Source organism: Lepidochelys kempii, chromosome 9 (genome assembly GCF_965140285.1).
Source record: "Lepidochelys kempii isolate rLepKem1 chromosome 9, rLepKem1.hap1, whole genome shotgun sequence".
NCBI lineage: Eukaryota > Metazoa > Chordata > Testudines > Cheloniidae > Lepidochelys > Lepidochelys kempii.
Window position 1 is genome coordinate 24,622,046 of NC_136388.1, and position 26,390 is coordinate 24,648,435.

Below are 26,390 nucleotides of genomic sequence, written 5' to 3' on the forward strand. Positions count from 1 at the left end.
GTTTGCAGGTGAAGGGTACTAAGTGTGAGAAGAAGTAAAGGCACCACCCAATGGTTATAAATGCCCTAGCTATATTTCAAGCCATGACTGACAACTGGGGGAGGGACTCATTTGCTGATGTGTTGTTTCCCCCTTGGCCCATAGGTAGCATGACATCACTGACACTAGCCCTGCTATCACAATACAGTGCCACTCTAAGCAGTCTTGTTGGTCTACATTTTGGTAAATTTCAAATAATTAAATCAACTTTCAATATGAATTTTCAGTTTAACAAAAGGAGGTCCAGAAAGTCAACCATGCTTAGATTTTTTCATGGATGTGTCTCTCAAATTAATTTTGAAATTTTCAGGTACCACTTCCCTACAGCACCTAAGTTTTCTCACATCAGAGAGAACAACAAATTCGAAAATTAAGCAGAGAGCTTCAAGATGGATTGATTTATGAGAAACGATTAAAAGAACTAACCATTTCTATTTTGGCTAAACAATAATAAATTTTTTGTAAATTATCCTCATGTATGTGTAAATGTATGTGTAAATACTAAGGACGGAGAGAAGAACTGCTTTGTCCTAGAGGGCATGAAGTAATGGAACAAAATTACACCAAGAAAAATATCCTAATAGCAAGATCTATTAGATTATGGAATATTCTCCCAACCCTACTTGTGAAAGTTCCAAAAGTTGAAACAAGCGAGAGACAAATAGCTGCAAAGGAACTATGCCAACTACATTTTAAAAGGGTGGTTAGGACAAACAGTAAATGTTGTTTACTAGTGCTCTCTTTCCTCCAGTTTCTCACATACATGCTTTCTTACTGGTTTCTTAGTTTTTCAACGTACTTAGCCCAATTTAGTATTCATAATTAAAAATGTCCTAGTAGGGCATGTCCTATGACATTATCCCAGGAGGTACTCACTCATTACCTTAAAAAAACTTGGTCCCCAATCCTGCAAGCTGGCAGATCTCAGTGCTCTCAGCCACAGTAATCATAGCAGGTGGCAACAGCAGCGTGGCACGACGATGAGATCTTGAGGCAACGGTATTCATAGTGTGTAATACAGTCCGTACGTTCCTAGGTGACTTTGCGCAGAGCGGCGACCTCCCGCCATTGCATGCTCACGTTGGTGCAGCGAAGCGCTTTCGGCGCGAGGTCAGCGTGCTGTGCTGCAGGGCTGACACGTAGGTGCGACACCACTGCAAGGCCAGCAACGACCCGGCAGGGTGAGGTCACCGTGGGCCGCTGCTGTGGCACTTCTGGGCACAAGCAGGGGGAGGCGCTCAGGGCTGCACTGGTACCGTGGGACAGACTGACCGAGGCAGCGCCCCTGGGCCAGTCCCAGCTGCCATCTCTTGCGCAGCTGCACCTGTGACACTGTATGCAAAAGGCTGCTTGGGCGAATTCGCTAGTTAGAGTCCATTGCTGGTGGTGACAGAGAGGGGACGCGGCGGGGACCGACCCTGGCGCGTCAGAGACCTGGCTCGCGCCAGCGCTTAGCGGCCCGCCAAAGGAGCGAGCGATAACGGCGTCCCCTGACGGGGTGGCCCGAGGCTGTGGAGGGCTCGGCGGGGTGAGGGCTGGCCGTGAACTCGAGGCTCCCGGCTGCGGCCTAGGGCACCTTCCCCCGGGCCCGGATACTGGCGGGGATGCTCCGCCCACCAGCCGGCTTCTTCAGCATCTCTGTGCGCTTACGCCGCTCCACCCCACACCCACGTCGCCGGCCCCTCTCGAGGCACGTGGAAAGTGACCCCTCCCCCCCTCCAGCGCCTTCCACGTCGGCCGGGCCTGGTGACCCGGAAGCGACCCCCGCTCTGCTGGGAGTCGGAAATATTTTCTCCGGCGTTTGTTTGATACGACTCTCTTGTCGGAATCCGCTCGTTTAGACGGCGGAAACTAGCCGCTTTCCGGGGCGTTTCGCGGCCGGGAGGAGCGGAGAGGCTGCATGTTGACCCCGGAAGGACTCGGGGCAGAGGCGCCCCCCCCGCCCTTCGGCTGTGTGTGCTGAGTGTACGTTGGCTGCCTCAGCTACGGGTCCCGGGCAGGACCAGCGGTTGGCTTTCTCGCTCGGCAGGTCTCGGCGATGGCTCCGAAAGGCGGTAGCGGGGCCCGGCAGCAGTCGGAGGAGGACCTGCTCCTGCAGGACTTCAGCCGCAACCTCTCGGCCAAGTCCTCGGCGCTCTTCTTCGGCAACGCCTTCATCGTGTCCGCCATCCCCATCTGTGAGTGCCCGCGCGGCGAGCCAGCGAGCGGGGCTCTCCTTGGGCCGCCATCCCTGAGGGGCCGGGCGGGCTCGCCCCGGTCGCTCCGTGTCTGGCGGGCTCGGCTCCCGCCGCTTCCTTTCCGGCCCGGCGGTCCCGGGGGAGGGGTCGCGGCTCGAGGCAGCCTCCGTGGTGGCGACGTGGCACGTTAGTGGGGGGAGAGCTGCGGGGTGGAGGGGTCTGAGCAGCGGGCCTATCGCGGCTACGTCCTGTGCCGGGGCCCCCGGGCAGCGGCAAGCCCCTGAGCCCATCTTCCAGCGCTGGCAGCCGGCTGCCTCCTGCCCTGGAGAAGGGAGACGTGATGCGTGAGGCCGGAGCAAACCAGCGGCTCTCGTGGAATCTGCCATGGGGCCGTTCGTGTATCCACGGGGGGGATCCCGAGTCCCACCGCGCGCTCTGAAATTGCAGCGCCCTCTGGGGCATTTGCTCCAGCAAGGTGAAGGGAGGCATCGCCTTCCAAATCCTGCCGTGACTAACTTGGCCTTCAGCTTCCCTGCACTTAATTGTGTGGCAGAGGCGTGGGAAAAATTTGTGTAGTGGGGATGCTGAAAGCCATTGAACAAAACTATAAACCCCGTATATGATGGAAACCACTTCAAGCCAGGGGGTGCTACTGCACCCCTAGTACTAGCACCCTTGCTGTGAGAGTGTCACAGATGAGCCCCTAAAAACATAGATCTTCTCTGCCTCAGGAAAATGACATTTTAAAAAATTGACAGCGCTGTCTTATTTCCGTCCAACACATATGACTAATTCTAGAGCAAATGTAGTGAAGACAAAAATGTTCGGAACCTCTCTCGCTTAATGGGGAAGTGAATAAATCTTTATGAATATTCTGGTTTTTTAGGGCTGTACTGGCGGATATGGCACATGGATCTTGTTCAGTCTGCAGTCCTGTACAGTGTAATGACCCTTGTCAGTACATATCTGGTAGCCTTTGCATACAAGAACGTCAAGTTTGTTCTCAAACACAAGTAAGCTTGCTAACAATTTGAATGTATCTTTTCATAACAGAGATAGTGAAATTAACATTTACAGTGGGTTGTTTATTCCAATTTTTATCCAATTCTGGTGTATTGAATAAAGCTCAACTCCCTGAAGCATCATTTGCCACTCGGAGGAGTATCTTAAAGGATGCAGGGTGTGTCCACTGCATGAAAGAGATTCTCTAAGAACACGTCTCCTCTTCTGCTCCAAAATGTAATTCTAGTTTAAAAATTTTTTTGTTTTACGTAAGGATTGGAGTAGCTTCGGAAGTTCTAATCTGCTTTTCCATGACTTCTGATATTGCATTGGTCAGTGAATTGTCCTAACTCTTGATTGAATGGAGTTCTTAAGCATCAAGCTCAGATTTTGATTGGTAAATTTCTGCTGAAAATCCTAAACCATCAGAAGAAAAATTAGAATGTCATTGGTTTCACTGTGGAGATGAGCATCCTCAGCCAAGTGAATGACTGCTGTCTCAAAATGTCAGTGTGCTGAGGGTTTATGAGACTATTACTTGAAAATCATGCTTAAGTCTGTTCTTACAATTGTTGCATGTAACTCCTGAGATCACTATAGCTGAAAGATCAATATTTTTTTAGTTGTCTGATTTGATGGCCTTAACACCAAACTTACAAGAAAGTTGGTACTTTCCCTTACATTGGCAATCGATTTCTCCTGTTTGTGTAGGTCTATCCCATTTGTGTGGAAAGACATTTTTAACGAAAAGGAAAAGAACCAACTTTGGTAAAGGTCTCATGGGCAGCTGTAGTACCAGAAACTACATTTGATTAATTCTTTAAAAATCAACTAGCTTTCAGTTGGTGTCTGTTTAATTTGATACAAAGTTGCTAAATGTTTTGGTTTGTTTTTGACTCCCATAATGTAAATGAGAAGAAACTGTAGTTATTAAACTTTCATATTTTGATTCTGATCAAAACTCATATCATTGCAGAGTAGCCCAAAAGAGAGAAGATGCTGTTTCCAAAGAAGTTACTCGCAAACTTTCTGAGGCAGACAATAGGAAGATGTCTCGCAAAGAGAAGGATGAGAGGTAATCTCCTTTAATTCTCACTGTAATGTTTCATAATATTTTGTATGACTAGGATCCTAATTTTAAAGGCTCTTGATAGGATATTAGTCACTGTCTCTTCCTTCATGACTTGAGAAGACATCTACAGTCCGTGGGAACTCTGCAGCTGATGGATCCTATGGTGAAGCACTTTTGAGCTGAGGCAGGATTGTTAACAGAAAGTCTGTCTTTGGAACCATTTATCAAGACAGGATCAGAGAGGCCAAGACTGACTGTCCTTGGAACGTGAAAACTCAGCTTTTCACAAAACCGTTCCTATAACTGAGTCTGAATAATGGATTTTTTTTTTTTTTTTTTTTAAAGAGAAGCTGTATTAAGGAGTGGTGAAGGTTAGACCCTTGATAGACAAAGTGGATCTCAAATTTGAATTTAATGACTAAGAACTTTAGTGATGGGTATATTAGGAATACTTTGTTTGATAGCTATAAAAAAACAAACTTAAGACACTTATGACTCTTTTGAGAGGTGCTGATGAATACTTCTGGGAATTGAACCATCAGCTTTTTAGAGCAAGGACCACGTTTTCCCTTGGATTGACAGCATGGACACTGTACCCGCAAAATGAGTATTCATCTCAATCTAGTAATAAAGGTTCAGTTTTTGTGACCTTATGTTTTTCAAGAATCTGGGTCCAAAATGACTTAAGTATGTACGCGTATACTCAATAAATATGGGTTAGTATTTCTGTAACTAGCTTGTCAAGCCTCAAGTAGCCCTGACTGCATTCTCTGTTGTAGAAGCAGCCTGAAAACAGTCAGAGGAGCAGTATGTATGTAGCTAGGCAGGGAATGTCTTTGTATAGTTGTTAAACTTGGTTATTTGGGACACAATTGTGCCCTTGTGGTTTCTTCATATTCTGTTATGGAAAGAAGAAGAGACACAACAATGTTAAACAGCATTGCATGCATCTGGTTTTATTAATTTATTGGTGACAGAAATGACATAGTCCTACTATGGTGACTTGATGTACAGTAACTCATTCTGTCATGGTAAAAGGTACTTTATCGAGAGGTTTCAGTGTGTCCTTTTTTTACTGTCCTACAAGGTGCTCTCTCTGAAGGAGTGCTGCAGTAGTGGTGTTAGTGTCCAGATTTGTATTAATCTACAAATGTTTAAAATTTATTTGCATTTATACATAGAATTCTGTGGAAGAAAAACGAAGTTGCGGATTACGAAGCAACAACATTTTCTATCTTCTACAACAACACCCTCTTTCTCGTCTTGGTCATCATTGCTTCATTCTTTCTGTTGAAGAATTTCAACCCCACTGTGTATCCTTTACTATTTCACTGTAAACAAGCTGAGAACTGTTCACAAGCTTTTTATTGATAGCCAGGTAGTTTCGTAATTTAGTTTGTCCAATAACATTTGGGCATTAAGTTATAGAACAGCCTAAATAGAGATTACCAAGGCAGCTCCAACCTGTACTTGCATGCTGATGGTTTTTGTTCTCATTTAGCATTGAACGTTCTTGGGTGAACGTTCTCATATGAAGAAGCTGCTGTGGTATGGATAACTTGATGCAATGGTGTGCGCTGCAGTAAGCTAGTTCATGTTAATATGGAACTGCCCTATGATATGTTCTTGTCAGGAAATGTAAATATTTGTTGCTGTGGGCTGTTGTGCTACTCTGCAGTCATTTCCTGAATGTGAAATCACTTCCTCCAGATCTGAAGTAGCTTACTTTATGCAGCACTGATTTGATGCAGTAGTCAAGATATGCTGCCTGGTTAACAGCATTTAAAACTTCTCTTTGGAGGCTAGTCTAGGCTTTATAGATGTTGTTTTTTTAAATTAACACACTTATAAATAGGCTTAATTCCTAATAGCATCTGTCTCTAAACTAGACTTCAAGTATGCAGTATCTATTACAAAAATCAAATGTAGCAAAACTCTGTTTCCACTCTTTCTCTTCAGACTCCTACTGTAGATGTTTATTGCAAGAGATGTTACTTGTGGTAGCTTTAAGTTTACATCCTTAACCTTCTCCCCACAGAAACTACATTCTGTCTATAAGTGCTTCATCTGGACTGATTGCCCTGCTATCTACAGGCTCCAAATAGACAAAACAGTGGTCATCTGTTCATATTTGTGGGTGGATCCAATTTCATTAAAGACTTAAGGGTGGCAAGTGTAAGCAGTCTGAAAACTTGAGCTTTTTTACAACAATAAATGTAAAGCAAACTTTGAATTTAGCTTTGGTTACTTGGTAAGATATTGTAAAAATAAAATTGAATGAATCAAACTTAAGTGGCAGAAGGAAGGAAATATACCAATTCAAAAACTGTTATAAGCTTAACTCCTTGGAATTACTTTGTAATCATAATAAGGATGATTTGTCAGATGTTTCTGTTGGAGTTTTCATAAACTGGATTAGGCTATCACTCCAAAGCACAGAAAATAGCCGTGCTCTGAACTCTGTGGCAGACTTGCAAATATGATGGGTTTTTTGATATGTATAAAAGAGCTTAACCCATTAGTTACAAAAAGTGACAATCCATCTCTTAATACTTATAATTTGAAACGTTTTAATAAAAAGTTCAAGAATACTGACTGTAGTGGGCTTCTTGATATTTACCTTCTAAATTTCTAAGATTTTCAGTTGGCAAACTATAAGTAGAGCTCTGTGATTGTGGCAGCCTGACCTTGCCCTACATCCTGCTAGTGTATTTTCACTCCATGCATCTGATGAAGTGGGTTCTAACCCATGAAAGCTTATGTCCAAATAAATTTGTTAGTCTCTAAGGTGCCACAAGGACTCCTTCTTATTTTTCCCTTTTAAGGACCTGCTCTTCTCCAGGCTTGACACACCTCACAGGTGTGCTGGATTGGGGCTGACTGCATAGAGGATGTCTTTAACCCCTTTTTGACTGGGATGGGGATATGCTAGATTTTCCTACCAATGTCCCTAGTCAACAACCCCAAACTGCTCTATTTGCTCAAAGCTCAATTGCTCTCGTTCTCTTCCCCACCCCCCATAGCCCCTCTAATACCAAAACTTATAGCTAACACAATGGCTGTGTTGCCTATACAAATCTGTGGCATCCTAAAAATTGAACATAGGGACAGGTTAAAATAAAATGCAATACTGAAATACAAGATGTGATACTGTACCATATTTTCATCTACAAGGAAGATTAACTGCCTTTTTAATATTTAAATAAAGCCTCTGCAGAACTTCCAGTTTGCAGTTCTAGAGTGGTGCAAGTATTAGGTCTGGCTTGCCTTAGAGTATGCAGGGTTTGTCTAAGTATTTTACATGGAGAAGCTTAAAGATGACTTTCAGAGAGGAAAAAGTTTGGATATGTTTTGTTCTTTTCTGCTGCTGCTGCAGAAAGCTATCTTTCAGAAAATTGTTCTAGACTGTTTTCAGGTGTTTTCACCTTGAATTGTGGTCTTTTCTGCCATGGGCCACTGGAGAATGGTAGGCTTGACATCACAGGTTAAGGTCTGCCTCTTATTCTGTTTGTACAGGGCCTAGCATTAGTGGGATTCATTATACTTTGAGAACAACAACAAACTCCCACTTCTGCACTGAGGTAGAGTTGTGGGGAGGATAGAAACCAAAAAGGAAGAACATGGCAGAATAAATGTTGGGCCCTAATGCATCCAACTCACAAATAGTACCACTGACTCTTAAATGGGACTACAGTACTCACATGCCATAGTTAAGAACATGGATTTGCAGGAGAGGGACCTAGACTTTCAGCCTTTTAGGAAGTTGCTGGTATTTTTCTCTAGGTGACAGGTTACCAACAATGAAATGCTGTTACTGTCAGCTCATTGAATATTTTACTAACATCTTTTCTCTTTAGCTTAGTTTTTTTGGAATGGTTATGTTTGTAAGGCCTGGAGACCATCTTATCAGGTTAGAGTTTCTCCTGAGAATTATATGATGTTATAGGATAAGAAGCTTAACAAATATTTGAAACCCAAATCATTTTTGGACTCTTAATTTAACCGCCCCCTTCATTTTCTCCAAATCATGTCATGCTTGCATAACTGTTTCCCTTTAGAGGAGATCAGTGTCTATAAATCACAGCGATGGTAGGAGTGTCTAAAGTGACAAAGATTGTGTGCTATTATAACCTCCCCGGCCCTGACAGCTGGCTTAGAGATGCTCCCAATGCCATAAGTAGAGTGAAGGTTAGCCTAAAAGTTGTTTGTTGCTTGGCATTCCATTGCTATCTGCCAAATTATTAGACCACTTGACTCTTCGTATTAGTTTTCTCTCTGAATAATGGACAGTGCCATCTCCCTTTTTAATGAGTATTTATTACATTAATCTCTGTAACAGGCAAGAATTCTTAATTTTGGCTTACACAGAGAGAGTGCAGGATTCCTGTATGACTGAGGGGGAAACAAGGAATGTGTCCTAAGAGAAAAGGGACCGGCACAAATAAGGGAATAGTTCAGTCAGTAGCCTGCAAAAGAGTGCATTTCACTTTTTCACCTTTGTAACGAATACTAACTCCTGAAGCCCTTTCACTTCACACAAGAGTTAAGAAGCCAAGAAACTGCACTGATGTATTTAAATATGTCTTAAACTATGCATTAAACATTTTAAGCATGTGGCACTGATCCGTAAAAAGCTGTGGGTGAAACGCACTGTATGGGATGTCCCCCTCATCTAACAATAATGGGCTTTTTTCTGCTCCATGCGCCCTCTTTTGGGCAGCTGATCACTGAAAAAGTAGTAAGATCTTTGTGGGCCAAAGAAATCATTTACATCTCCTTCATTTCAATGGAAAATCTCATTTAATATTTTTATGGATCTTGCAAAACTATTTTCACCTTGCTGCTGAGCGTAATATATGTATTTTCCTGTCCTAAAAACAAAATAATTAATTGATTGTAATAAATGTTCTCGTTAAAAGGTTAGATGCACAAAATGCTTTTATTGTGTACAAGCAGAAGACAGATTGCGGTTCTAATATACAGCAGCTAAGTTCATTTACACATACCATAGATCATGGGATGAAATGGAAGAAAAACATTTTAACTTTAAAAATATCAGTATCTATGGTCTGTTGTTGTCATCTGAAAAATGTGTTCAACTCTGTGTTATGAAGTTAGGAAAAATGGTATATAAGGGTCTTATATGTACTGTACATAACCGTACTCTTCAGTAAGTGTATTTCACACATGTATTGCATACGTATACACTTCCTAAAGTAACAGTAAATGCATTTTACAAAGCAAAGTGAGGTTACTATATTTATGAAGCTGTTCTTAAAATGGGCAGAATAACTGATAAATGTACCAGTGTTTCCTGTGTAAGGATTAAACACTTTCACAAAACTCATTGTTTAAAAATACTACTTATGGCTGATTTCCAGAATACAGTCAGAGCAAATGTAACCTTTTCACCGAAACAAATATCTGGTTTTCTGATATTTTACACCAACTGTGAATTATATAATGAACAGCTGAGCATACTCAATATGCAGAATTCTTAACTGGACTATTTAGAAGCAGAACCATGTAGTAATTAATTGTCTGACTTTTTACTGTAAGGTCCTTTTTCAGCTACAGCCTAAAGCCTATATAAAAATTGCATTTGAAAATTTTGAACTCGCTCATTCTATGATCTAGCTGAAGAATTTTTATAGTTGAAATTTCTTAGAATGCATTTTTACTAAAACTGTAAGTTTTGTTTTTGTTCATTGAAAAAATATATCTGTACATCCTTCTTTAATTACCAAGTACCTAAAGGATATAAATAGTTTTTGTGGTTGTTGGGTTTTTTTTTTTGCTTCACTGCATAAGCATATGGAGCGAAGAGAAAAGTAAGTCAATGACTTTAGTCAGAGATAAGAATATACAAAGAATATTCTCAGTTGTAAGAGAGATCAACTGTGCTTTTGAATTTTACTGCAGATTGGTGGCAACAGCACACACCTTGAAAAATCCAGTAACAATAGAGACTGAGCAGCAAGCTGCTGCATGAGTCTAATGACTGGATAGTAAGTCAGTACTGTACTATATACAGAGCACTATTTTAACCATGCAGTCCTGTGTAACCATGCATTGCATTATGATCTGTAGTCCTTCTTGCTGATGGGCTTATTCCCTAGAATATTATCTATTTCACTTACAATGTGTGATGTCATCTTGGGAAGAACCTACAGATGAAGAAAAAATAAAGCCCACATGTTAACAGGATTGCTTAATGGGTATTCTGGATTAAACAGATTTTCCAAAATTAAACCAATTGTATAAAATAATGTAGGAGTTCTCTGTCTCTGTAGGGTAAATAGTTTACATTTATATGGTGCCTGCCTTCCTTCCTTCCCAAATTGTAATGACTGTATACTAGAAGATCTGCTGTAATTTTCTTCTGAGGATCTCAGGGCATTTTGTAAACTATACACATGTTAAACATAATTGAACAGTGATGGGAGGGAAGTTTGTGGTCAAGGATATCTGAGGAAGCCCCTCATGAAAAATGCTATGGGGTATTTAATATCAGCGCAGACCTCGATTATTAAATTCTCCTGTAGAAGACTACTGGAGATTGGAAAATAATATTTGTGGGCTCCAGTGAAGTAGACTATATTTGTTTCTTTAATTAAAGTTATCAGTAGACTGCAGAGGAACTGGAACTGAAAATGTATTAAACCTTTAAATTCAGGATACTGAACATCCTAGACTCAGGGTATGTACAATGCTACTTTGAAACAACTTTGAAGAGAAGTAAGTAAATGCTCTTGATATTATTAGGATTTATTCATACACTACTTGCCTGAATGGCTCCAAGATTTTCTATCAGTTGCTGTGGATTGGAAGATCCTAGAAGAACAGAACTCACACCTTCATTTCGCAGGCACCATGCTGGGAATAAATTTACATGACTGTTAGGAACACAGGAATTGTCATACTGCATCTAGATCAGTCTAGTCCAGAATCTATTTATCTGACAGTGGTCAATAACACGTTTCAGAAGAGGGTGCAAGAAACCCCTTAGTAGCTAACTATAGAATAACCTGTCCATAGAGCTAGTTTCTTCCTCATCCCTGTCAGATAGTGGTTGGTTTGTGTTCTGAAGCATGAGAGTTTATATCACTTTTTTTTTTAAAGAAGGATCCCATCTAATATAACTGAATGTTTTAATTATCCATGTAAAAGTCAAATTCCTTAAAAAATGTTAATAAGCACTTGATACGTTGTGGTAATGAGTTCCTCAGGCTAACTAGGCATTGTGTAAATATTTCCCTTTTTCAGTTTTGAATTTGCTGCCTTTGTTTCATTGAATGTCTCCTTGTTCTCACATGGGAAAGAGTAAATAGGACTGCTCAATTTACCTTCTCTATATTATTCATTATATGGTATAGCTTTATCTTCTTCCTGATTTATTTCCCCTCTCAACTAAACATTCCCAAACTATTTAACATATGGGAAATGATTAATGACCTCTCCTTTTGAAAAAAGGTGTTTCTTTGCTGTGTTAGCTGTATTTTAAAACACGAGTCAACCAGGTCTCTGGCTATTACAAAGGTACCACATTCCTGGGACGCTGCAAGAAACCAAGGCACTTGTGATTAATTCATAGTAATTGCTAGCTCACTTTATTGCTGTTTTATAAGAAAATGGATATTGTCTTTGTTAGAGGATGATGGGTCAAGAATACAGAGTAGTAGTTTAAACTGGCATTTTACATTATTCTAAAGCATTTCTTCCCTTTCATCTACTCATCATGTTCGGTCAGTGCATGCCTCCTTATAAAGTAGCACTGCATCTTACATCATCAATCATCATCCATCCCCGGCATCCTAGTCTCCGATGAAGTGGGCTGTAGTTCACGAAAGCTTATGCTCAAATAAATTTGTTAGTCTCTAAGGTGCCACAAGTCCTCCTGTTCTTTTTGCAGATGCAGACTAACACGGCTGCTACTCTGAAACCTATTATTATCTAAATGATCACTTGACTTAATCTGTCTTTCTGAGTGATCGCTTGATTTAAATCACATCTTTCTGAAACAGAAAGCTATCTTTACTCACTGTCACTTTGAATGTGCCATTTGAAACGTAGCAGGTCCCAAGGATACTGCTGGTTCTCTGGCTATTAAGGCTTTTAAGTTATCCCTCACTCAGAGACTTAAATGGAATGAGTGAATACTAATGGAGTACCCATGGCTTTGTGCAAGACAGTTGGCAATGATCTGCCAAAGATCAGCAAAGCACAAAATTTAGTATATGTGAATTACTGTACTAGTTTGAGTGGTTTATTTTTCTTTAATACTATGATGTGAACCAAGTCAAGTATCAAGCAAGAGGGGAGAAAGCAGCAATAAATTATACTTTTAGTATTTCTTACCAACTGCTAGCTGAGGTAGTGTGCATCCAAGACGATCTGCAATTGGGGAAAGGTCTTTCAGCTTTATTTGCTGTTTTCTTCCTTCTTCACTTACAATTTTTTCCTTTAGCCACTGGTAGCACTAGGAATCAAGTATATTGGAAGGTTAAAACTAATACTGATTACCAAGACGAGGTGGGTGGACCAACTTCTGTTGGTGAAAGAGACAAGCTTTTCAGCGCCACAGAGCTCTTAGTGTTTGTCTACACTGAAACTTCGTTGGCAAAACTTTTGTCATTCAGGGGCGTTAAAAAAAACACACACACCCCCGAATGACAAAAGTTTTACCGATGAAAAGCGCTAGTGCGAACAGTGCTTTGTCAGCAGGAGTGCTCTCCTGCCGATAAAGCTGCTGCCGCTCCTTGGGGGTGGAAGTTTTTTGTTGGTGGGAGAGCTCTCTCCTGCCATCCAACAGCAGCTACCCTGGGCACCTTTCAGCAGTACACCTGTGTCTCTAAAAGATAGGTAGCGTAGACAAAGCCTAAGTCATGTCTCTACAACCACACTGCAAACAGTGATTACAAATTCAATTAAAAATTCAGAGTTGTTACTGGCAGCTTTTTTTTATTTTATTTTTTTAAATCTTAGCCCACTCAGGAGGTAGTAACTGAGCTTGAATAATACAAAACTTCTGCTGCATGAAAATGAGTCGTCTTGTAGATTCCACACTGATATTTTGTTTAGTTTACACGACAGATGGGCTAAAACTAAAACCTCGAATATGGACCCTGGAATGTGAAACCACCCCATTCACTTTTGGTTCCTGGTTGGATCCAAACCCAGAATGGTTCTATTTTTCTATTTGGGGAGCATGCAAGCAAAATCTCAGCCCTTCTCATTAGATTTTGGCTCAGGGTGTTAGGATCCTGGAAGGACAGCTGATTTTATGAACTATCACCGTTCAATGTTTATAAAAATTAATCAGAACAATTTGAGATTTCAATTCCCTCTAATCCAAACCTGAACCTTCACCCTCAACCTTGAACTCTAGTGTAAACCTAATTTGGATCCACATCTGAACACTGCCAGTTTACAACATATCTTTATACGTTGATTTGTGAATTTCATTGAGGAAATAGATTCTTTGCGATCAAATACAATATTTTGATAATTCTAACCTTGTTCTCTATGCATATCATATGTGTAATAGAGAGCTGAATTCTATTCTTTAAGTAGATTGGCTGAAATCTATTGAATAGGCAAACAATCTAATTCAAAAGGAGTATAATTTAATAAAGGCTATAAGAAATGAATGAGAAAGATCTTCTGGTTGAAACACAAGACTGGGTGACAGGAGAGCTGGATCCTATTGCTAGTTCCTCCATAAATTGTGTGGCTTTGAGCAAGTCAGGTTTTTGTGCTTCACTTTTTTACCTGTGAAACCTAAAGTTTATTGTCTGTCTACTAAGATTCCAAGGTCTCAGGGGCAAAGATAGTGATTTCTTTTGTGTCTTGTGCAGCACCAAGCACTTTATATGTAATTACTTGGTAATAATAAAACAGGGGTAATTTTGCAAGGTTGTTGCAGGCTTTAATGAATTAATATTTGTAGAGCACTTTGAGATCCTTGGAGCTCTTATAGTGCTTCCTATCCCTAGATCTCTTGGTGCTTTGTAGTGGTGGACTAAGCATTATCCTCATTTTATGATGGAGAAACTAAGGCACAGGATCACACAGCAATTCAGTGGCAGAGCCAGGAACACAACCCAGGTCTGCTGACTCCACTGGCTCCTACATGAGCATCTATAAAAGAGTGTATGTGTGAAATGCTTTCAGATACTCATCTTAGTGCTGCTGTATTATTTCTCAGCCTCAAACAGTTGAGAAGAGCTAATGTGGGGAGCCATCCTTCATCCTTTTACATTTATTGTAGAAGGTTGATTTTTACCCATGAGATGATCCAAAAGACATTCTTTAGTTAAATATCTTGAGTCTTTTAAAATGTTGTTTAAACGCTGATGTCTTAATGCGGTGCCATTTTTCAAACTGTCAGCCATAATAAGGACAGTACATCAGAGATAACAGCAAGTACTAAGACGGCTTCATAACCAGAGAAAGCGTTGCCTTTTTGGGGGGCTATATGTCATTTTTTACAGTGAAACAAGACATAAAAATGAAAAGTTCTGGATGCACGTAGATTCTGGCATGTCAGATTGATTCCATTTGTAATGTAACAGAGTACCATTAATCTTCATGGTACAGATCAGGACGAAAAACCTTACTCTGCTGTTTTCTTACGCACTTAACCCTAGAGCAGGTCCAGCGTGCAGAAAGTTACCTTTCTGCATCTTAATAGATAAAACAAGTCTGTGTATAATTTGAGATTTGAATTGTTGGTGCTAATGGCAGGACAGCAGCATGACAAAGAATTAAAGACAAGTGTAATGCATTTGATGTTTCAGCTTTGTTGTGATTGCTCATTGTCCAGGGTGGGTAAGTGAGCTAATACCAACATTCAAAGAGTGAACTCTTACTAAACTCCTTTCTAACCTCCCATTACCTTGCTTTTCTTCCCCAACCCTCTCAATTTCCTTGTTACAGAGACCCTCACTCTGGCCAGAGAATGCTCCCGCTGGAATCCATGAACCCAGGTTGGAGCATCACCCACAAAGTTATTCCTTCCTCCCGACTTTACAGCGTGGGCAGGGCAGAGCATGCTGTGTAATGTTAAAGAGTACAAGAGTATAGTGTAGTAAAGTTAGGTGTTGCGTTATGAACAATCTATGGGATTAAACTCTAATAATGGAGCTAACACCGTATTTAAATAGATTAAATAACTCACTTTGATAATTACATATCACCAACCAACGAATGAATTGTATCTGAGTCTAGTATGATGTGATGCTCCAGCATTTTAGAATTCAAAAAACTACTGCTTAGTTCTTTAAAGAATTTTGCTCCTCTTTAACAATGGGCTTCTAAATGTAATCTTATCTAGCCTCGCACCTTGAATTTAATTAATAGGGAGTATGGAGAGATGAGGATTTAAAAGGGGGCAAGGAGATATAAAATTAGGATGTTCTGCAAGAAAGCTAATGAAGGTAAAAGCTGCACGCTACTTAACTCATGCATAATATATCAGAGCTATGAACCATTTTTATTACCAGTGCAAGGCGCTTTTCAAGATATTCTGTCAGCATAACAGTAGTTTACAATGGACAAAATGCCCGCTTGCTATATATTTAGAATTTCCTTCCAAAACTACTGTTTAAATACAATTCTGTGGTAGGGGAATACAAAGGAATCATGTTTTAAATATGAATGTTATAAAAGCCTCCTGATGTACCTTGCAAATTCCCTGATGTTTCATATTACGTAATAAAGTCCCTATACTCCCACTCTCTCCAAGCCCCGGCAGTGAGTGCTGCTGACAAAACCTTGTATTTATGCAAATGAAAGGTTTTGTATGGCTTGCTGGAGTAATATAGACTGGTGGGACTGCTGGGAAAATATCTTTACCCCTATTATTTATTAATCTTCAGATTGCCAAAAGCCCCATCCTGAGCAGAGCTGTTACATAGCCAAATTAAGTGTAAGGCCTTTGGCACAGAGGGCTGATTGAAATAGCTCTGGTAGTTACTTTAGAGCAGTGGTTTTCAACCTTTTTTCATTTGTGGACCCCTAAAAATTTTTGAATGGTGGTGTGAACCCCTTTGGAAATCTTAGACAGTGTGCAAACCTCCAGGGATCCATAGACCACAGGTTGAAAACCTCTTCTCTAGAGCATACAGTACCCTGTACGTCCAAGGAATTCAAGATTATTTTTTTGTCATCTTAAAAATTCTGCTGGAAGCACTGAATAGCACTAAACAAACCTGTTTTATGAGTAGTTGCTTTTCAGCTGCTGAGTGACTCGAAAGGTTTACTATTTTCCACTGAATGCATCCGATGAAGTGAGCTGTAGCTCAGGAAAGCTTATGCTCAGATAAATTTGTTAGTCTCTAAGGTGCCACAAGTACTCCTTTTCTATTTATAGAAGGTGCCTTGCAGCCACTAGGCTGCAATAAACTTCAAATACATTTCATGAGAGCTGGCTGTATTTTAAAGAATCCTTATTAAGGTTACAGGGACAATCCATCCTGCTGTGTAGAAAGAATAGTAAATATGGCAGGTGACCAGCTTGGCTTAACAGTGAAATCCTTGCTGATCTTAAACACAAAAAAGAAGCTTACAAGAAGTGGAAGACTGGACAAATGACCAGGGAAGTGTATAAAGATATTGCTCGGGCATGCAGGAGTGAAATCAGGAAGGCGAAATCACACTTGGAGTTGCAGCTAGCAAGAGATGTTACGCATAACAAGAAGGGTTTCTTCAGGTATGTTAGCAACAAGAAGAAAGTCAAGGAAAGTGTGGGCCCCTTACTGAATAAGGGAGGCAACCTAGTGACCAAGGATGTGGAGAAAGCTAATGTACTCAATGCTTTTTTTTGCCTCTGTCTTCACGAACAAGGTCAGCTCCCAGACTACTGCACTGGACAGCACAGCATGGGGAGGAGGTGATCAGCCCTCTGTGGAGAAAGAAGTGGTTCGGGACTATTTAGAAAAGCTGGATGAGCACAAGTCCATGGGGCCGGACGCGCTGCATCCGAGAGTGTTAAAGGAGTTGGCGGATGTGATTGCAGAGCCATTGGCCATTATCTTTGAAAACTCATGGCACTCCGGGGAGGTCCTGGATGACTAGAAAAAGGCTAATGTAGTGCCCATCTTTAAAAAAGGGAAGGAGGAGGATCCGGGGAACTACAGGCCAGTCAGCCTCACCTCAGTCCCTGGAAAAATCATGGAGCAGGTCCTCAAGGAATCAATTCTGGAGCACTCAGAGGAGAGGAAAGTGATCAGGAACAGTCAGCATGGATTCACCAAGGGCAAGTCATGCCTGACTAATCTAATTGCCTTCTATGATGAGATAACTGGCTCTGTGGATGAGGGGAAAGCAGTGGATGTGTTATTCCTTGACTTTAGCAAAGCTTTTGACATGGTCTCCCACAGTACTCTTGCCAGCAAGTTAAAGAAGTATGGGCTGGATGAATGGACTATAAGGTGGATAGAAAGCTGGCTAGATTGTTGGGCTCAACGGGTAGTGATCAATGGCTCAATGTCTAGTTGGCAGCTGGTATCAAGTGGAGTGCTCCAAGGGCTGGTCCTGGGTCCGGTTTTGTTCAATATCTTCATTAATGATTTGGAGGATGGTGTGGATTGCACCCTCAGCAAGTTTGCAGATGACACTAAACTGGGAGGAGAGGTAGATACACTGGAGGGTAGGGATAGGATACAGAGGGACCTAGATAAATTATTGGATTGGGCCAAAAGAAATCTGATGAGGTTCAACAAGGACATGTGCAGAATCCTGCACTTAGGATGGAAGAATCCCATGCACCGCTACAGACTAGGGACCGAATGGCTTGGCAGCAGTTCTGCAGAAAAGGACTTAGGGTTTACAGTGGATGATAAGCTGGATATGAGTCAACAGTGTGCCCTTGTTGCCAAGAAGGCCAATGGCATTTTGGGATGTATAAGTAGGGGCATTGCCAGCAGATCGAGGGACATGATCGTTCTCCTCTCTTTGACATTGGTGAGGCCTCATCTGGAGTACTGTGTCCAGTTTTGGGCCCCACACTACAAGAAGGATGTGGAAAAATTGGAAAGAGTCCAGTGGAAGGCAACAAAAATGATTAGGGGACTGGATCATATGACTTATGAGGAGAGGCTGAGGGAACTGGGATTATTTAATCTGCAGAAGAGAAGAATGAGGAGGAATTTGATAGCTGTATTCAACTACCTGAAAGGGGGTTCCAAAGAGGATGATCGAGACTGTTCTCAGTGGCAGCAGATGACAGGACAAGGAGTAATGGTTTCAAGTTGCAGTGGGGGATGTGGTGAAGCACTAGAAGGGTGGTGAAGCACTAGAATGTGTTACCTAGGGAGGTGGTGGAATCTCCTTCCTTTGAAGTTTTTAAGGTCAGGCTTGACAAAGCCCTGGCTGGGATGATTTAGTTGGGGATTGGTCCTGCTTTGAGTAGGGGGTTGGACTAGGTGACCTCCTGAGGTCCCTTCCAACCCAGATAGTTTATGATTCTGTGATTCATAAAAGGGTTTTTTCCAGGCACTGAAAGAAAATAATAGAGACGTTTCATAAGATTGACTGGGCTGGGGCTCTGAGATGCTCTAAAATATTAGACAAGAGAGGAAGAAAAAATCTTGAGGTAAAAGCACAGGACCGAAATCTAGGATCCTAAGATTTATCTCTGGCATATCAAAGTCCCAGTATGAGTTTGGGCAAGTCACTACCTCTTTCTGCCTCAACTTCCTCACACAAAACAGTGATAGTGGGCCAAATCAATCTCTGGTGCAACACTATGGAACTAACTGAAGATGAATCAGGGATATTAGCCGGGATGGGCAGGGATGGATATATCTGACCCAGTTATATTTACTATCTTTAGAGGGAAGGTGGGAGACTTAATGCCTTGGTCTTTGCTCCCTTGTTCAGTGCACAGCCAGGTGTGCAAGACGGTGCACTCCAGCACAGTGCAAGTGAGAGTTATGCAAGGATATAAGGTTAAGCGCAAGGTGTAGCCCTCCATCCTGAGCAGCAGTAAGGCTGGAGTTTCCTGTGCACTTACTCCATTACTTGCAAGTGTGCACTATTCAAAATGGGGTGTGAGTGGGGAATGTGTAAATCCGAGATTATAGAGATTAAGCACTGTCCACATCATGCTAATAAAGCACTTAGCTATGCATTCCCTTCTGAAGTCCTGCTTTTTTTTTTTTACTATGTAGAAGGGACTTACGGCTAGATTCACATAGGGATTTAGGAAGTTTGTCACTGAGCAATGTAGCACTTAACTTTTAGGCACCTAAAAAATCACAGGAACACCACTGCTTCGCAAAGCCTGAGTAAGGCGCCTAGGCGCCTTATACAACGAATGGGGAGAGAGGCACTTTAGAATGCAATCCACAAAAGCCAGCACCTGGTTAGGGAGCCACTTAAGCTAGTCAATGGGAGATGCTGACCATCGGGTTCTGTGGTAAGCCCCGCCCTTTTTGCTGAGATAGGTGCCTAGCTCTGCTTGGGATTCTCAGCTGTGAACCCTCGCCTGGAGTTAGGCACCTAAGGTGTTTCTTGCAAGAGGAGGAGGCGGGGGAGCTCCTTCATAACTTTTAGCGCAGTGGTTAGGGTACTCATGTGGGATATGGGAGACCCCCCAGCTCAAGTCCCCCCTCTGCCTGATGAGGCAAAGGGATTTGAACAGGGATCTGCCACATCTCAGGCAAGCACCCGAACAACCACTGAACTATGGGATATTCTGATATGGGGCTCCCTCAATCTCTCTTGTTAAAGCTGCATCAGTGTGTATCAATAGTCACTGCAGTAGGGGGACTGAATCCAGGGTCTCCCAGCTGAGTGCCTTACCCACAGGCTATAGAGTAATTCTCAGTTTTGCTCTTCCCACTGTTCTATTTCTGGAGTTAGGCAGCCTCCGAGCATGCCTACCAGATCAAGCCCTACCTGTGATTTCAGCAGCCAAGCACCTATCTTCCCTGGTTTGTGAACCACACTGGGGCTTAGGTGGGAGATAGGTGTCTGGTTGCTTAGAGTGAGGCAGCCATGCACATGCTCAGAGGCAGAAATGTAAGTGCCTAGGGAACTTTTACTACTACCAAGTGAGTTTAGGTGCCTATAGGGTGAGGCGGTAGCCGAGTGGGGATTTTGTGAACACCAGTAGCACCTAAATGTGGGTCTTAGGCACCTAATGTAACAGGCACCTAAGTCCCTTTGTGAATCTAGCCCTCAGTGGCCAAGTAACAGTGCTCTCATTAATGCAAGATTAGACTCCCTTGCATTGCATCGTTTTTATCTTGATTCGTCCCAGCTCCAATGCCTGCCTCTCCTTAGCCCCCTGGTATAGTGGTTATTCTGGGGATGGGGAGGGCTGTGACTGACTCACACTGCACTCCAACTGGCATACACTCCCTTGGGGACTATAGTTAACTGCCTTAGGTTCAGACAGCTTCTTGGCTGTCCTAACCTTTGCCCAGGCCAGCACAGATCTACCTAAGAATCAAGGAGTCATAACTGATTTCCTGATGCCCCTTCTCACTCCTGTACCAAGATGATCTCTTGGCAGGAGAGAAGCTGAGGCTGTGTCTACAGTGGGCTGCAATGTGGACAACAGGGGTGTGAACTGCAAAGGGCACCCAAGTGTTGCACTGTAACTGCCTTGTTTGGATGCTGCTGGCGCAAATTAAAAGGAACTTAGTGGCATGTTAACATAGTCCTTATTTAAACAGGACTACGTTAACGCAAACTAGATACTGCTATTCACATGCCCGTAGCGAGCACTGTGGTGCAGTGTAGACAGACCAAGCCATTTTGGTTTTTAAAATGTTCTGAAAGAGACAGCTGCAAAGTGCTTTTGGTTACAATGAAATCTTAGAACCTGTTGGACTAGATAGGACAATACAAAATACTCTATGGCCTGTGGACCAGGTGCCAGCTCATGCCAGAGCCCCAGGCCAATTCACTTGCATATTAGTATAGATCAAAGTGATTGTTAAATGTGTAACTGTATTTGGTGTTTAAACTTCATGAAAACTAGTGGGATGTTACTTGCATTGTTCTCACTTATCTGTATCCTGTTATAATGTAGTAGCAAACATTTATATTGTGTATACCCCTGTAACTAAATAACCCATGAAATGAGAAAGAAGCCTTATGGAATGCAAATGAAGAACTTTAAGAGAAAAGTGCTAATTTCAAAGAAAGTGGTCATTGTGTGTGATGATCGGAGGTCAAAGATTCAAAATGCATTCCTCAGTCTCTGTCATCAAAGGAAAAGCCCACCTGGGTAGTGACACTGTCAGCTTGTTTTCTGTGAGAAAAAGCTATAAGTATGGGTTCAAGGAAAGATCCTCATCTCTGGACTGTTTGTACTCTTACAGGGAAGTGTACCAGATGTAAAGCAGAGATCCCCAGAGACAATCTGGGTACCCTGAAAAGATTTTTGGGAAACTGGCAGTTTGTTACATCACTGCCACCATTTGGAATTACAAACTGTGACTCACCTGTGCATATATTGTATCTGTTTTAACCTCTCAATAACTCTCATTTCCTTTTCTTAGCTAATAAACTTTTAGTTAGTTTACTATAGAATTGGCTAGCAGTGGCAAGTTTGGTGTAAGTGACTGGTATCTTCGGACTGGAACCAACCTAAATGTGATGTGATTTTTGGTGAAAGTAACCATTTTATCACAAAGTCCAGTTTGTCTGGGTGGCAAGATAAACTGGAGAGGCTAAGGGGACTGTCTGTGACTCCACAGTAAGACTGGTATAGTGATCCAGGAGTTCACATTCGTCACTGGCTTGGTGAAATCTAATTATGGAACACACCACCAGTTTGGGGTATCTGCCTGTTTTCTGACAATCTGCCCTGAGGTAGGCACTCAGGGTCATGAGCCACTCCAGACATGCTGACATGCTGCATTCCTCCTCTGGACTATGCAATCTGGTGGGTCTTTTACATTTCTAATTTCTAGGGGTGTATTCTGAGTCTTCAGGCAAAGCCTGAGTAAAAAGGGCTTTGTGCAGAGGAATTATGTGGGTCATGCTGAGGACAAAATCCTGCTGTCCTCCAACCTGTAATTATGGCCTGGTGCTCTCCTGCTGCTGGGTAACATTAGTGATAAAAACCTCTGAAATAAAGTTCTCTGTCTCGAACAAACATACATTTGAGAGCACAAACCATTACAATTCCTGCTTTGATTAGACAGCTGCAGAGCATTATTCTACTTCCTTTGGAGTCCTGGACATGGAATATCTGTTATGATCATGTAGGCATAGCCTACATAATCAAATTCCTTCAAACAGGAGAGTGACAGGGTAAGGCACAGGCACTGCCAGAATTGGGCTCCCCTAAATTTTATATCTTTATGTCCAAGATGGTTTTATTAGGCTCTGCCCTCAGAGGCTGGAAAACCCTGTTATCAGAATGAAGAAAAATAAAGAAGGCCAAATCAATCCTTAGTTGGTGTAAACTGGTAGAGCTCTGAATTCAGTACATCTAGGTCAATTCACACCAGCAAGGATCTGGCCCAGAATACCCACAAAGCTAATCAACAGGATCACAACAATGGACTAAACTGTGGCAGTGAAACTGAGAATTTCTTTAACACAGATTTTTACTCCTACTGGTCTATAGTTGCCAGAGAAACTGAGCTGACCTATCAACAGAGCTGGGCATAGGGGCAGCTTTATTACAATGAATCAGTTTATATTTCATTTCAAGCCCTCACAAAGGCAATGCATCCCCTTCTCTTGAGCTCTGGAGAAATACCTTCAGTGAAGCCCTGGAGCTTTCAGGAACCCCATTTCCATATTTCCCGGAGATGATCCCGCAGGCAAGTGGAGACCATGTCATTGCTCCAACTCCTACCAAGCAATCGGATAAGGAAATTACAGTGAATTGGTGACATATTGGTACATCATAAATGTGACTGACTGCAAACCGAAAGACCAAGTGTACCGCTTATTCCTATGACAGTTATTAGTGATGTTCAGGCAGTGTAATGGTAACAACAGTCTCTTCCTTAAAAGGACCTGGACAAGGTTATTTCACAGTTTTAAAAAAGGCTCTGTGATCCCTCTTAGAGCAACTGGCACAGTCCTGTTTGTGGCAGCTGCTTGCCTCATGCTGGCTCCTTTTCTTCCCAGTTTATCGAGGTATGCCAATCCTGCCCCTTGTCTTGGCTCCTGTGTCTCACTGATGGGTGGCAATGCCCCCTACCTCTCTTTGTTATGCTGTCTCACCCCTTTTTCTGCACTGCATCTGGCATCCAGGGAGTGGATCTGGAGAAAAGATAGTCCTGCTGGTGCATTCTCCACAGGAGCAGAGGGGAGGATAAAGTGCACCCTGGCCAATCTGCTCCTCTTCCAGCCCACTTTGTCTCCACCCCACCCCTGACTACAGACTCCATGGAGTGGCCTGGAGCCACTGAAGGGGCAGATTGTGCTATGGAGGCAGATGCATCCCCTTCAGCACAGGAGAGATGAGAGGAGTGCAGGGTGGCCCCCCTTTCTGCACAGATGTGGGGTACCATTTGGGCTTTAGAAATTAGCATCTCAAAGTAACAGATATCTACTTTTAGAGCTATACCGAGCCAGTCTCTCTCTTTGGATTGCTAGGCAGATGTTTGTCTTCTGCCACACTTCTATTTAACAGGGACATACAGGAAAGGATTCTGTATCCTTGCCATTAGCATATCATTTCCTCAAGAGTAAGAAATGAGAGAACAGAGCAAATCTCAAAACTTTACCTATTTTGTGGTATAATTCTGGCAGTTGAACCTCCACTTTCTCTCTCTGGAAAAGATGATATTCAGCCTGTTCACATACTGGTGGAATCATATTAAACTGTCTTGCTACAGAATAGGCTTCCTGTACAAAATCAGTAAAATAAAATGAAGTATTAACAGAGACTATCCTTGTGGAATATAACATATCAATCAACTAAGCATCCACAAAATCAGTGCATGTCCCAGACCTTTTTAGGTATAAAGAATCTGCTGCAAAGTAGATTCCCACATTCTCGTCAGATGCAATATCGATATTCACGTTTCCCAAGTTTCTTTTCAAATAGCTTTTTGATGTTTTGTTTTCTGTGTATTCAAACAAATACAACAAATTCTCAGGGCATTTTGGACCTGATCTAACTCCCATTATAGTCAATGGAAAGACTCACTAACTTCAGAGGTTCTTGGATCAGACCCTTACTGGTTAATAGTAACCCTAAGAATCAATTATTAAAAATACCCAGCAATTGTAGATTCTGCTCACGTCACACCTGAACTAACCTGTAGGCGTGTATAAGATCTAATGTCACTGCAGTGAAATATAGGTTACATGCTGACCATACATGCTCACATTGCTTTCATGGTACTTAGCTCTGAAAACACAACACACAGTTGTTCCTTTTTCTCTACAAGGTGAAATCAAAATTCCTCAAACTGATGGATCTCCATCCTAGAAGTCCATTACATTTTCCACTGCTGCAATACTCAGCAGCCTTGGGTTGACTACAACCAACCAACATGTTGATAAAGGTGTTACAACTTGTCTGCATTAGGAGCTAACAAGTTTTTAAACAGCAGTTAATCAACATGGGTTATCCAATGTGACCCTCTGAGTGCCCACTGGCAAAGGGTTCTCTATCTGACTACAACTGTTACCATGCCTGACAAACTCATTATGCATAACACACTGTTGTCATCGTATTTATCCAAAGAGTATTTCATACGGTATCGTATGAAAACTGGTGACTTTCTAGTGATTAATATTCTTGTATGATGTACGTACAGTTAGCATGTCAAGAGTTATGTAGGTGTGCTGGATATATGCTTCTAAAATATGTTTAGACCAAGCAATCTAAGTAAAGTTCATTAACAGATTTGTCCTAGACAAAGGAATGTATATTGGACAGTCCGCCAGGGTCAAGCTTCGTAAGCCAAAGACAATGGATAATATATGCATCTGTGGTAAACAGAGTGATTGAGCTAACAGGGGAAGGAGGAAACAACATGGCTTGATTACAAGCAAAAGACAATGGACAAACATTTGCATCTAAGTGATGACACCAATGGGATGAAGGCCCCCGCTTGCTAAAGAACAAACAGCATGACCAGAGTCTGAACCCAAGGGGGTCATCCTCACTTTGGGAACAAAACAATGATTTTGGGGAAATATAAGGAGAAGCAAAAAGCCATCACTTAAGGGACAAAGAGGCCAGCGCTTTCTGAAAGGTAGATCCCCAGCCATGTGGGTTGAAGGTGCTGAGAACTGACAGTAAGTGAGAAATTGCCTGAGACCAGGATTGTAATCTGTTAACTGTTAGACTCTAGAAAATGTTTTATATTTGCTTTATTTTAAACCATTTACGGTTTCTATTATCCTTAATTACTGTCACTTAAATCTCTGCTCTTTATTAACAAACTTACTTTTGGTTTTACCATAAAATCATCTCAGTGCTGTTTAGGGGCAGACTTAAAGCTAACTTAACTGGCTGGTGTGTGCACTTTCTTTGGAGGCAGCGGACTTGGTAATTTCACTGAATGTCCAGTGATAGCAGCTGGACACTGCAGAGAGATGCTCTGGAGAACTTGGGAACAGGGGTTCACTGTGAAGATTTAGACAAGGTTGAGACTGGCAGAGTCTCAAGTTGTTCGCTGATGAGGCAGACAAACTGGTGTGGCAGTAAGTTGTCATTCAGTTTAAGCTCCAGCAAGGCTCACAGCAGTTTACAGTTCTTGGCTCCCTGGGGAGACTGTCACAGCTATTATGTTTTAAAAGAACCTAAAGCCTTTTTCTTATCCTAGACAAGGTTGTGCTTTCACCGATGCACAGACAGTGGATGCCTAAAGTATGTCTGAAAGAACCAAGCCGCCGTGGAATCTATTCTTTTTATTGTTTATTTTTCAAAGGGCTCCTCTACATTCAGGACTTACATTTGGGCACTAGCATAGCTGTACCCATACAAACAGCCAGTGTAGGTGCGCAGCACTGGTGTCAAGTGGGGCTTGTGCCAGTGCGACTTATCCTGGTGCGAGGGCCAAGTTGCATCTACGCAGTACATATACACTGGTGTGCATTGGGGATAGCTACACCACTGCAAAAATCCCTGATGTAGTCAAGTTCAGAGTCACGGTAAACTTCAG

At 42.0% G+C, this 26,390-nt stretch overlaps 3 protein-coding genes across 5 annotated transcripts in view; 1 reads left to right on the top strand and 2 right to left on the bottom strand.

Annotated features, from left to right (window-relative positions):
- TIPARP (TCDD inducible poly(ADP-ribose) polymerase) overlaps nucleotides 1-1,748 on the bottom strand; it is a 61,795-nt gene extending 60,047 nt beyond the window's left edge. Inside the window, exon 1 of the mRNA XM_073359608.2 lies at nucleotides 923-1,748. The gene's annotated coding sequence lies outside the window, so the exon portion shown is untranslated. The remainder of the gene's footprint in view (nucleotides 1-922) is intronic.
- Nucleotides 1,193-6,881, top strand: SSR3 (signal sequence receptor subunit 3). The gene is made up of 5 exons (XM_073359612.2): nucleotides 1,193-2,216; nucleotides 3,103-3,229; nucleotides 4,195-4,293; nucleotides 5,472-5,603; nucleotides 6,329-6,881. The coding sequence occupies exons 1-5, from the start codon at nucleotides 2,078-2,080 to the stop codon at nucleotides 6,393-6,395; spliced, it is 564 nt and encodes a 187-aa protein (XP_073215713.1). The 5' UTR covers nucleotides 1,193-2,077; the 3' UTR covers nucleotides 6,396-6,881.
- Nucleotides 6,882-9,212: 2,331 nt separating this feature from the next.
- The window catches only part of KCNAB1 (potassium voltage-gated channel subfamily A regulatory beta subunit 1), a 234,994-nt gene continuing 217,816 nt past the window's right edge, over nucleotides 9,213-26,390 (bottom strand). For all 3 annotated transcript variants that reach the window (XM_073359609.1, XM_073359610.2, XM_073359611.2), the window contains exons 10-14: nucleotides 23,997-24,117; nucleotides 23,018-23,112; nucleotides 12,649-12,769; nucleotides 11,078-11,166; nucleotides 9,213-10,457 (exon numbers count right to left, since the gene is read on the bottom strand). In XM_073359609.1, the coding sequence (XP_073215710.1) occupies nucleotides 10,368-10,457; nucleotides 11,078-11,166; nucleotides 12,649-12,769; nucleotides 23,018-23,112; nucleotides 23,997-24,117 (516 nt within the window). In that variant the 3' untranslated portion in view covers nucleotides 9,213-10,367. The remainder of the gene's footprint in view (nucleotides 10,458-11,077; nucleotides 11,167-12,648; nucleotides 12,770-23,017; nucleotides 23,113-23,996; nucleotides 24,118-26,390) is intronic.